Source organism: Castor canadensis, chromosome 2 (assembly GCF_047511655.1).
Source record: "Castor canadensis chromosome 2, mCasCan1.hap1v2, whole genome shotgun sequence".
NCBI lineage: Eukaryota > Metazoa > Chordata > Mammalia > Rodentia > Castoridae > Castor > Castor canadensis.
The window spans coordinates 6459-19824 of NC_133387.1; the positions used below are offsets into that span (position 1 = coordinate 6459).

Genomic DNA, 13366 nt, shown 5'->3' on the forward strand with positions numbered 1-13366 from the left:
ACCCTAACCCTAACCCTAACCCTAACCCTAACCCTAACCCTAAACCCTAACCCTAACCCTAACCCTAACCCTAACCCTAACCCTAACCCCTAAACCCTAACCCTAACCCTAAACCCTAACCCTAACCCTAAGCCTAACCCTAACCCTAACCCTAACCCTAAACCCTAACCCTAACCCTAAGCCTAACCCTAAGCCTAACCCCTAACCCTAACCCTAAGCCTAACCCTAACCCTAACCCTAACCCTAACTCTAAAACCCTAACCCTAAGCCTAACCCATGCCCTTCAAAGTTCCCTGTAATCCGTTCTGAGGTGAGACTATTTCCGCACACACAGTCCTGATCCTGACCTAACCCGGCCCAGTCCATTGAGATCATGCCTCTAGACACTCCTGACAAGTCAGATCAATGTCCACCTATAGAGGCTGAGCAAGCACTCCTAGACAGAGCAGCCTATGAAGGAAGGAATAGAGAGGAAGAAAGCTATAAAGGTATTCACAGGCTATAGGTAATTTCAAAGGACCAATAGCAACTTGTAGCCACTTCAAAATCAAAGCGCAGATTGTGACCAGGTTGACACAAGTGCTGGGAGCTTGTCCTTTCTGATGACAATGTGCTTCCTCTTGCCTGTTCAATTGCACCTAATGACAGTATTTACAGAATGTCCTCTTGAGAGGTACTTTTGTTTGGTTACAATGTATCTTTTCTTAATCTACAATTCCCAGGGGGGTTGAGGGTCACCCATACACTTTATAGAAAGACAATATTTTCAATGTATCTAAAAACAAGAGTCCTATGTTACCCACGGTCCAAATGACACAAGCAGGAATTCCTTAAGAGTCTGTGTGTAACATTCTATTTCCTTCTGGCAGGCCAGAGTGGCGCGGGAAACAACTGGGCAAAGGGCCACTACACAGAGGGGGCTGAGCTGATGGACTCCATCATGGACGTGGTGAGGAATGAGACCGAAAGCTGTGACTGTGTCCAGGGTTTCCATCTCACCCACTCGCTGGGGGGTGGCACCGGGTCCGGCATGGGCACCCTGCTCATAAACAAGGTGCATGAGGAGTATCCATACCGCATCATGAACACCTTCAGCGTCATGCCCTCGCCCAAGGTCTCGGACACTGTGGTGGAGCCCTACAACGCCACCCTCTCCATCCACCAGCTGGTGGAAAACACGGATGAGACCTTCTGCTTCGACAACGAAGCCCTGTACGACATCTGCTTCCGCACCCTGAAGCTAACCACGCCCACCTATGGCGACCTCAACCACCTGGTGTCGGTCACCATGAGCGGGGTCACCACCTGCCTGCGCTTCCCCGGCCAGCTGACCCTTACCCTAACTTTGTAATCCTTACTGTAGCCCTACCTGTAATCCTCATCCTAATTGTATTCTCTGTGCTTCTTGACCATCCTGACTGATTGGTTTTTCTTATTTCACACTCTTCCCATCTCTTTTTCTGCCTAGTCACAGATCCAACTGACAAATGAGTGAAATCTCTGAGACCATGATCAAAAAATAAATCTTTCTTCCTTTTTGTTTCTTTTCTCAGGTTTCTACATAGCAACAAAATTCCAACACAATTTCTTTGTGTTTTATGTCCATAGACATTGAAATTAATACATTAATTTAACACATTAACACATTTTAGAGTGTTCCTATAATAATTTTTAGTGCTATGTGATTTTTCTTTTCAAAAATTGAAAATAAACCGATGATCCCTAATATTCTGTATTTTTTATTATTTATAATTTTTTTAGTCTTTGAATATGGTATATATATTTTAAAGCCTTATTTATTGCATTAGTAAACTTGTTTTAAGCCTTTACAGTTTGTCTTTGATATTTTACATTTTCTTTTAAGTGTGGTTATTTCAACTTATTGGCTGTTAACTTTAAATAATTTTTTCTACATAATACTCCTGGTGAATATGGTTAGCCTTGATTGTCAATTTTCCTGACAGAGAAGCACCTAAGATTATTAAAGCCCACCTCTGGCTGTGTCTGTGGGCAATCCCAGAAAGGATTACCTAATTGTAGAATGACCTGCCCTGAATGTGCATGGCACAATCCCATTGCTGGACCCAGAAGGAATAAACGGGGAAAAGGAGAATGACAGCTATTGCATGTATTTTTTCTCTCCACTTACTGCCATGATGTCAAGTGTTCTGATGCACCATCACCACCATGACAGACTGAAGCCTCAAAACTGTGAGCCAATGTAAACGCCTCCTCCCTCAAGTTACTTGAGGAAACTGCTATCCTGTCTTTCTGGTGAACTATCAAGTTTTTGAAATCTAATTCCCATGTGGCTGTTTACATACAGGACAATTAGTACCTTTGTTAGGTTATCTTCCAAAAGTTACTGAATATTAATTCTGGGTTGAGAATTAACTGGGTTCAGAATCCTGCACTTCTACCTTAGTAATTCATTGTTCAATAAAGTAAGTTAAACATTGGCCACCCAGGAATCCTGAAAAATAATCCTAACTGTATAATAGTGCTGTAAAGACACTTAACACTTGACATAGCCCACAATCTAATCACTCTCTGCTTCAGATGGCAGACCAAAGACTTCCGACCTCTATTTGGCACCTGGGATGTCTTTTAAAGTTTACCTGAAATGTAAAGTCACAATAAAATAATTGCTACATAAATAATAAGAATTCATGGATTTTATTTTCAGTAGTATACTAACAATTCAGAAAATGCTATTATTTACAGTGATGGGGGTTCTTTTTAAAAATTAAACACTTTTGATGAATTAGAAGAGTGAAAACATAAAAGTGTGGGGCTTGTTACTTTCCAATGTACAAGTAAGTGCCTGTGGTTAGAACAATGACTTCTTCCTTCAAAGCCTAATGCTAAATTTCGGTCCTAATAAGAAATGCATGCAAAAGACAACTGTGAATTGATCTTGTTTGTCTATGATTTATGGGCTTCTCTTAGATGAACAGTCTAAATTTGTAATCAAAACAGTCAGAGTTTCCCTGCAGAATTATAAACTGAGGTTGTAAGTTTATAGCAATAACTGTTCTATAATATTTCACAGACAGGGACAGAGGGGTCAGCACAACACAGCTCAATGTCACACAGGGGTTTTTGGGAACCACATACTATCCTGCTCCATTCAGGCATCTCTGTGGTGCTTTTCCTTCATGAGCCCAAACAGGGCAGCCAGCTGGTTCCAGCACTTGCCTAATGCAAGATTTCCTTTGTTTTAAATAAACTTTAAGAAACACCATAGAATTCCAAATGCATAGCCCAAACCAAAAAGAGATGACACATTTATATTCAGCTTCTGTAGACAAGAACAGGTGCCTTAGAGAACAAGGGAAAGCATTCCAATGTGACTACATTTGCAGTATAAACCATTCTGCAAAGTTTATACTTGTTGTATAAACTTATAAACTTATAAACTTTGTTTGTAAGTCAAATATCAACCACACTAAATGTCTCATTTTCTGAGGGAGAAACTTTTTAACTCAAATAATAACTATAAATTGAGCATTTGAATTAATGCTGCAATATCTAGTCAAATGAGGGGCAGGCACAACTCACCTCAGGTCTGATGTCAAAGACTATCAGTGGTGTCTTTGGATCTACTCTAGTGTCTTCTGCAGGTTTGCATATTTTGAATTTGTCTCATTTTAAGAATTAGAGTGCTGCTGCACTCATATTCAAAAAGATGTTTCCCTAGGTTTCAGAGTTCATCTCATGTCCTTGCACTACTCCCCATTAATATTGAGTATCTAATGAATTGATATGGTTATATAGTATCACTACCATTAAAAATATCAACAAATATTACAAATTATTCACAATGTCTTCAAGTCCTGTGTAAACATACCTTACTCCCTTTTTTGTATAATTGCTACCCAAATTTATAAAGTCATTAATTTCCAACTCTCAATTCAACTGGAATGTTGCCTTTAATTTAATTAAATGTAGTAGATTTTCATAAATTAATAAGATATAAAAACAGAAGAACTAGAAATAATGTGGACTATTCCACATTATGTGCTTAGAAATAAAAAGAAATGTATGGTGGAACTCACCTGTTCAGTGACTCGAACCTGCATTCAATCACCACTACCAAAGAGTAACTGCTAGACAAATGAAAGGTTAAAAATGAACAAAGTTTAGCTAATGACATCAAAGACTGCGCCAGAATACAGAATGCCCTCAGAGACAACTGTAGGATGAGGCCAGTGGGAGGACAAATGAAATGCAAACTAATTCAGCAGTCAGACAATTGGTTTCACTAAGCAAGTAGGTTAACAGTCTTGTCTTCATTTTGATCAGTAGGTCCTCCACAGCTTGCTTTAGGCTGTGCCTATTTTCACAGTGGCAAATGGGTATAAGGACAAGATTTGGGAAATGTCCAAGAATTGGGACCACATTTTGTGTGCAAATGAAGTAAATTTCTGTGAAGAGCAAAAATATTCTGGAGCTACAGGACTTGGAAGTTGGGAAACTGCTAAATTGGGGTTGTGCTCAACAATCTGTCCATATTAGACTCATGATTTACCAGAAAAGGAACATATAGTTAGAAATGAAACTACAATTAATTACTAAAGCATCTGAGATGTAGGAGATTTGAAAGTCAGATATATGGACAGAATCTTTGCTCCCTTTAAATGTGGAACATAAGGATAAATGCACTTAAAATTACAAGATCTTCTACTATAGTTTTTAGTATTCAAGGCTACAAACCACTGCACTCTTTAGAGCTTCCAAAAAATAAAGCCACAAGTGAGTGACCAACTGGGAATTTCAGTTCTCATATTGGAAGCCACTGCTGCTCACTGAATCTTGCAGGCATGTTTGATAATTCACCAGAAACACAGGATGGCATTTTGAAGAATTCATTGTGATTAGTAAGAGAAGCTTTAGAAAACAACAATGAACTAACATAATCTACTTCAGCAGTTTAAGAAAAACCCTGCTCACTCACCTGGTCTAAAGAATTTAAAATTTCAGATGTAGTCAAAGATAAAGCATGTTCTTGGGTAGTTTTAAGTGAAGCTATTCACTTTCTCTGCTGAGCTGGGTATCTCTTTCGGTGACAGTGCTATGGGTGAAGGACCTCAATTTCTTCCTGGAGCATAACACTATATGATCGTTTTGTTTTACAGAATTTGAAACTGTGTTTCAGAGTCAAATACTGTGAGTATATTCTCAAAACGCTTCAACACAAAGAGTAAGGTATAATTCTCTCCAGAGATCTGGCTGCATCTAGGCTGGACTCACATTATATATGCTACAGGTGATTACGTATGTCAGTCACGCATCCTAGAGTTGGGTACTAGATGAGCCAGTGATAGAAGAAAAATATCCCAGAGTTCAGCTAGTGCCACAGCTGTTGCTACTCAGACTTTTCATTCTACTTTTGAGTGTGTGCCAACTGAATACCTCTGTCAGACATAAGATACAGTAACCCAGGAGAAGTATCTCAAAGCCATCCATCATCTACTTCAGCATTTGGAATGTGTATGTGTTCAATAAAATCCAACTCTTAGCTGGGTGCTGGTGGCTCACACCTGTAATCCTAGCAACTCAGGAGGCAGATATCAGGAAGATTATGGATTGAAGCCAGCCCAGGCAAATAGTTTGTGCGACCCTATCTCAAAAAAAAACCACCACAAAAATAGGGCTGGTGGAGTGGCTGAAGGTGAAGGCCCCAAGTTCAAACCCCAGTGCTGAAAAAGAAAAAATGTCCAGCTCTTTCTTTGGTCAAATAAACAGCTCCCCTCCTGATGATTTGCCATGGCCCACTGGTGTCCTGGGCTCTGATGCTCTATAGTGATGGCATCTCTCTCACTTTGTTGAATGTTTCCCAATCATATTTAACCACAGAACATATTTTCCTTGTAGGATTTGCTACTTACTGTACTTCAGAATAGCATCCTGGGTCCCACCCTGGGGAACACATCATGCTGGATGGAATGATTTCTGAGAGATGGCTACAGGTCTTTGCTGACTGCATTACAACTCTGGCTCCTCCTACAGTGACAGTGGGGAGTGAGCACCCAGTCGGTGCTCCCTAATTAGATGTAGCCCACCCCTTTGGTTTGTAAAGGATGAGCCTGTAGGTCCACACAGTTAAGTAACTGACCCAAGGTGACAAAGGTCATGGGGACAGGAATCTGGAATGATAAGAAGCTACTTAGATATTAGGGCAGAATAGCCTGCTTCAGCCAAGTGACAAAGCATCCAACATTGGTGTCAGGAAGTATGTAACAGAGAAACAACAAGACCAGACCAGGGATGTGGGATCTGGCCAGTCAGTTCCTGGGAAGGAGGAGTAATGAGGGGCTGACCAGAGGCAGGCAGAAGTAGATGTGTAGTTGTTTTCCTTTCTGTTTCTAGATATTTATTTAAGTACATCTAAGTTGAACACAGTGGTTACATCCATTCCTTCCATCCCTAAACACTGAGGTCACCACTGTGCTGGGCCTGCCATAATTGGTTTTCCAGGAATTTGTGAGATGTGGTTGAATATCTCCAATGAATATAATAAATCCATAGAAGAAAAGTGTTACTTCCAAACATATAAAAACTTTACATATAGAAACATAGAAATACCCCCCAAAGATTCTTAAATTCCAGTTTGGGGTTATTTATTCTCTATAATTGAAACAACAGTGAAAAAGTGCTATGTAAGAGTAAAACAGCAGGCTCAAATTCTGGTAATTGGGGTGTTGGCAACCTAGAGGGCTCTGTGGCTTAGCTCCCACCTCAGAAATAAAACATTCGACCAAGGTTTTCTAAGGTCCTCTTAACCTTAAAAGATTATGACTCCAGGGAAATTTCATGTAACAAGATTTCCACTCTATAAAACAATGTTTGTACTCTGTTTTGGGTTAAGCTGGAGCAGTGTTCATCTTTGAGAATGTGAAGCTGTCAAATAAATATGAAGATAATTTTTAAAACAGGAAATTAATCACAAAAAGAAGTACTAATCAGGTATTTTTAAACCTGAGGAACACAAATACACATTGTGAAGCATTCCTTCAACTGGTAGCAGGACTGTCACCTCAGTACAAAAAGGCACAAGTGCTGAGACAAAGCCATAAAAACATGCAAAAACATCATACAGAAGTGAACCTTACCTTTCCTCACCAGATTCTTTCCCCTAAGACAGTTTTCTAAGTACCAAGATATCTGATCTAAAGTTGGTGACTTGCGCTGACATTACTGGACAGTCCAATCCAGGTTTGTGTGTACATTCTTACTCATATCTCTCCTTGCATCTTACTTCAGACACTCTGTACCTCTGCCACTGTCTCTCCTAGTTCCCCTCTGTCTATGTGCCCAGAATCTTGTGACAAGATATTTTCTTTCCTCAACAGGGAGATAGCTAGGAAGAGAGCTAGGGGACCAATACGGCACTCTCTTTTTAAAAACAAATAAAATGTTTGGTGAGTCAAATGTTCATAACTGTGACAAAATGTGTTGAACAAGTTGTGGGAGATGGTGGTTACATTGTGGGGGATTTTAATGCATCCCCTATGAGGTCAGTCCTGTGGTGAGAGAACCTGGTGGTACCTGCATACCTCAGCCCCCCTGGGGCAGGATATATGCCTGGTGCCTTCAGGGCTGTGTTATTCTTTTTCATGGTGGGGAGGGCTTGCTCTGGATACGATTAAGCCTTAAGCTTCCACGTTCTTTCTCCCCATGCTGTGACCCCTTTAAATTCCTTCAGTGGCCTCAATCTTGCCTGTTCTGGAAGCAAATTGCTTGCAGATATTTTCCACTCCCAGAAGAATTCTTTTTAGTACTTAGTTGTTGAAGAAATGAGCTAACCTTGAATTCCTGGGATAAACCCAGCTTGGTAATGTATAGATTCTCTTTTTATTTTGCTGAATTTGGTTTGTCAGTATTTTGTCATGAATTTTGTGTCCATATTTATAAGTAAAATTGATCTACAATTCTCTTGTCTTATGATGTGTTTGTCTTTTTTCTTGCAGGGTGATGCTGTCCTCATAAAATAAGTAGGGATGTGTTTCCTCCTCTTCTGTATTATAAAAGGCTCTTTGAAGAATTGATATTACTTCTTTAAATGATTGGGAGAATTCAATAATAAATCCATAGGAGCCTGGGTTTTAATTTTGGGATAGTGTGTCTGTGTGTGTCTGTGTGTGTGTGTGTGTGTTGAGGACTGAACCCAGGACCTCACACGTGCTAGATAAGAGCTCTACCACTGAGCTACAATACTCAGCAACAGCACTAGGCTACCACTGAAGCCCTCTAATGAAGTAGCCATGAGTTGTTTTTGTTGTTTTGTAGCCTATTAACCTGCCTGAAAACAGCTCACTTCTGTGACCCTTATTTCTGTTAGGCCATGATGTACTTCATATGCTTCAGGACATCAGGGCCCTGCTATTTGAATTGCTCTGTACTTCCGTATTAACAAGATACCCAGTAACTACAGGCAATACCATACATACACCACAGAGAAATTTTAGAAAGAGAGGAAAAAAGCTAAAACTTTCAATGCTTTTAATTTTGATCTCAATTTTTATAATTTCTTAAGTAGTTTATGATTTTCAACTCCATGAGGGAAAGGATTCCTATGAGAACTTTAAAAAAAAAAAGAAAGAAAAGAAAAGGTGCAATCCCCATGACTCCATCCAGCTCGTGCTCTTGACAGTTCTAAATATGCATATTACTGAGTAAAATAACTCTTTAGTGTCAAAGTCAGCACTTGCTCTTCTGACTGTTGCTATTGGTCACTGAAGTAAGGTGTTGACCGAAGGCAATAAAAGGAAACAGCAGTGGGATGTGCCTCCCAGCACCCATGGACATGGCTTTGGTTTGAGCCTTCTCCGGGGATTGTAACTGCTGGAGTTTCCCCAAGTATGGCTGCCAGAATTACGTTACCTTTGTTTGGACTTCTGCCTTGCATCAGGAGATGAGACTGAAATAGATTTTATAGGCCTTCTCAATAGGACCTGGTAAAGTTTGTCACTGTCACTGAGTGGAAGTTGGAGATGATGACAGCAATGCCATTTAATATGAGTACATCACTGGCACCTGACTAATCTCCTTCCTTTACAATGACACTTTGTCAAACACTAGTGTTTACACCATAATAATTAGGGAGATGCATTGAAGTCTATTTGGCTCTGCATTGTGCAGAGACTAGGACCAGGAGGCATAGGATGCTGGTAACTGGGCCAAAAATGGAACTGCTGAAGACCAAACATGATGACCTGCCTAGAACATGGCTCTCTCTTGTTTCAAATACATGTCCACACTGAAAATCAACAAGGAGAGATATCTAGAGGCCTCACCCATGTCAAGAGCATGGGATGCTCTGGCTCTGAGCAGTGAGCAGAAGGATAGAGCACTTCACAGGTGTTGAGTGTCCTGAGTCTTTCAGGAGTGCAGCCAACCCTCTCCCTGCTTGGGGCAGAACAGGAAATGGAGATCAGTGGCAACAGACAAGTGTCTCAGCCCAAGTTCATCTCCAGAATGAAGAAACGAGGGTCTGGGAGACAGCTCTCTTGTGCTAGACTTCCGTGCATCTCTTCCTTTGGGCAAATGTGCATGAAAAGTATGCATTTTGAGGAGAATGACTCAATGAAACCACAAATTCATAGCAGAAAGATGCATACTGCCCTAGCAGGGGCAGGCCTACTCTGGTAGGCCATTGCTACAAGTGTCAGCAGCCCTGGTAGCCTATGTCCTTGCCCTTCTTGGCCTCACAAGGAAGCTTTGCAATCAGGTTCAGAGGAGTAGGATGCATAAAGCAGCACAGTGCCCATGGACAATTTGGTGGCTCTAGGGAATACTTTGCAACCTCTAGTTTCCTCAACTATAAAATCAAGAACTGATGATCTCTGTCTCCTAGGGTGATGGTGTTTTCATGAGATAGGCTCTAAGTACCTGGCAGGTGCTTTCCACATGGCAAGCACTGATGTGAGCATATAATATGCTATGGCTAGTTGTCCTTTCTTGAGCATTAAGTTTTCCCCATAATTTATAATTGTCTTTAGTTTTGTTTTGCTTAAGTTTTTAATGATGTCCATATATAAAATCAGTCTCAAGCTTTCCTTCAATTATGTACACTCCATAAATAAGTCAAAACTCACCAGCCATCTCTCCATTACATTTTCTTGAAGAAGTCTCTCTAAGGATCTTCTGAAGACTGCAGTCTAAACTGACTATTTTCTGGGCCTGCTGCAAACTGTCATCTTGGGGTTTTCCCTCACCATTCTGCAGCTCTTCAGTGCTGAACAGGAATAGACCCAGTCAGTTTTACCTGGATGTATGGTTGTCTGCAATAAGCATTCCCTTTCCCAACCTCTGCTGCAACTAAGTGAGGCCAAGAACATAGGACAGGAAATGGGGCAGAGATTTCATTTTCCCAAAGCTTTATTACAGAAACTGGCCTTCTACCCTTATTGCTCTGTACATACTTGAATGTGGCTGAGTGGAGCAGCTTTCAAGCAGAGTTTCAGCTTCAGTGACCTTGGTCATGGCCTTGGTAATAGGAGACCCAGGTCACAGAACAGAAGGAGCCTGCACTTTGGTGGAAGGTCTCAGCAACTATGGAAAGCTAACCCAGAGAGTTCTGCTTGCTTAAGATGGCATTATTGAGTGGGCTTTGTCATTTTTTGTGATGAAAACAACCCAAGCTAACAAAAATAATCATTGTGGGAATTCCTTAATTCCTTTTGCTGGATCCAAGTTTCCTACCACATATGTATTCTCCCTTAGCATTTTGATAAATCACATCCTCCAAAAACTTGTCAAGAAATGGTGCATGCAAGGTAAATTTTTTGAGAACTTATGTATTTAAAAATGCCTTTATTCTATCCTCATTTAAGCAATGGATTGGCTGGTGGTAGCATTCAGTCTATGAATACACTTATCCTATGCCATTCTGCTTTTGGAGCCTTTGAACGAGACATGTCCCCCATCTGTAAGCTGTTAAGAGCTACTTTGTCTCCAGCATCATGAACCTTCTCAGTGGTGAACAATTGAGAAAAAAAAAAAGCCACACTTTCTCAGTGTGGGTCCATTCCACCCATGTGTCTGCCCATTGTAGCCCCACCAGCTCCCTCGCTATCTCAGCTACCTGGTGCCCTTGTTGGAGTCTATATTGGCTTCCTATGCTGTAGTAGCCATTCACCACTATATTTATTACTTTGCCTCCTTGAGGTCAGCAGTCAGAAGTGGGTCTTGCAGAGCTAAAGCAAGGAGTTCATGGCACTGGCTCTTTGGTAGTGTGGGGTGGTCCACACTGACCTTCTCAGCTTTGAGAGGCTGCTGCACATGTCCAGCTTGAGGTCCTACACTCAGTGCCAAGGAACCAAAAGAACCAGATTTACAAACCATACTTACAATGCGCTATGCACATTTCTTGCTTTCCTATAAAACCATAGTACATCTGAGGGTTCAGGGAAGACAGGTATTAGCTGTTTTTCCAATTATGGCCATAAATGCAAATAAATTCATTTCTCACATCACTTTTACTTCTCTCCTTTATTAACTTGATTCTTGATGCAGGTGGGAACTGAATGCAGGCTGTTGGGGACCCCAAGAGGCCAGCCTCTGGCAGGGGGTTGGTGGTATCAGCAACTCTGACTCTTTCTACCTACCTCTCATGAGGACCCTGGTGATGGCACTGTGCTAGCTTAGATCTGTTATGTTACTAACACTTACCTTCCTGCTTTCCAATTTTCAAAATTAAGTCATATTGACTCCTCTTCAAAGATCTTTGTAAGGTTATGAGTAAACATCAAATGCAGCAAAAGATCATTCTTCTTTTAGTGTACTTTCAGGGTGTATTAAAATACAGGCTTGATTATTATTTAGATTTGGTGGGGCACACAAGCCAGGAGTCAACTGCCATCAAAAAGATGATATGTTAACTCAAAACTCTCATGACAAGGGGACACACCAAGCCATGCAGAGAGCAACAGGACAATCAGGAGGCAGGATCAGAAGGCACAAGAGCAGGAGCTTGTTACTGGGAAGGAGGAGGTGAGCCAGGGCCAGCAAGGACAGGATTGGCCATGTGACTGATTCAAGCATCTCTGGTATGAGGCTACTAGCATCTGGTCCCTGCTCTCAGAAGACTTCAAGAGAGGGCAATGGAGTAGGTGGCTGGGGCTGGGGTTAGAGATGGAGGTTTTATGTATGGAAGGCATCCTGCAGCCTATTTGCACATCTGGGGACTGGCTCACCCTAGGTAGGGGGGCAGTCATTTCTGGGGTGAACAAGGTCCCACAAGTCAATACCAGTAGAAAAGACACAGACACTCCTCAATAACATGTTTAAGATCTTAAGCCCTTTCAAGAATCTAATAGAGATAAATGGCTACACTTATACAAAAGTTTTCCATTTAGGTTCTGGAACTGCATGGACATGCTCAAGCCCTTCCAGAAGGCCTTTTTGACATCAGCATACAAGCCACAGGGTAGATAATTATAAATTGCTTCAACTCTGAGTGTGTGCAGTGATGCAAATAGACTTTGTTCTGTGTTTCTCTTCATCTTCACCATCCCATGGACAGTGTAGTCACTAGGTCCTAGGTGCTTATGACACCTGAAGCCAGATATGAAGAAGCAGCCCATGATGGGTGAGAGCTGTGCTGGCTACCTCATATGTGCATGTGACATCATGTGATTGGCTGCACTATCTGTGACATGTAGGTGATTATACACCTCTTTGCTCTGAGGTTAAAACAGCAAAAACAACTGGCTTTGAAGTCACAGTCTAGTTCCTTCCCTCAGTGACTGAGCTGTTCTGTGGAGCTGTGATAGTCAGAACAAACTATCACTCAGTAGCTGAACATCTTCCAAGATGAGGGGCCAGAGGCCACCAAATCCCAGGGTGTGGCTGTTGGGGAAGCCCCTACAGTGTTGCAGCAAAAACCAGCCTAGCAGATGCTCTGCCCAGTGCAGGAGAAACCATTGTCTTTCCTGGCTGTGCTGGGAGCCTTCAACCTTCCAGGCTTGGTGCGGGGGTCAGCTCTCACATGGGAAGCAGTAAGAATGCAAATGGATGGCTAAGCAATATGGAATTTGACTAAAGGTAGTTTCTAATTCTTAGAATGGAATCTAAAGACCTTGAAAATGGAAGGCAACATGGTTTATTACTGTTTATCTCTCAAGAATTCCTTTGAGGGATTAAAGAGCCCCTGAAGACTAAGGCTTTTTTAGAACCCTGGCTTTTACAAACTAGCTCAATTTAGTGGCTGGTGGTTTACATTAGGCTGGGATAAGATAAGCATGGGCCCCAAGCAGGGGTAGGACAGCCCTCTCAGGACTTCTTCTTCTGCAGAAGCAAGAATGAGACCAATGTGGGAAATCATGGAAAAGAGTGTTTCTTTCTCAAAAGGGGAACTCCA

General features: G+C 41.5%; 1 protein-coding gene across 1 annotated transcript; it reads left to right on the plus strand.

Annotated features, from left to right (window-relative positions):
• Nucleotides 1–869: 869 nt before the first annotated feature.
• On the plus strand, nucleotides 870–1351 carry LOC141416888 (tubulin beta chain-like; the record flags this gene model as incomplete). The annotated part of the gene is made up of 1 exon (XM_074054714.1): nucleotides 870–1351. A coding segment is annotated over one exon (482 nt), but the record flags the coding sequence as incomplete, so codon positions are not given.
• Between the last annotated feature and the right edge of the window lie 12015 nt (nucleotides 1352–13366).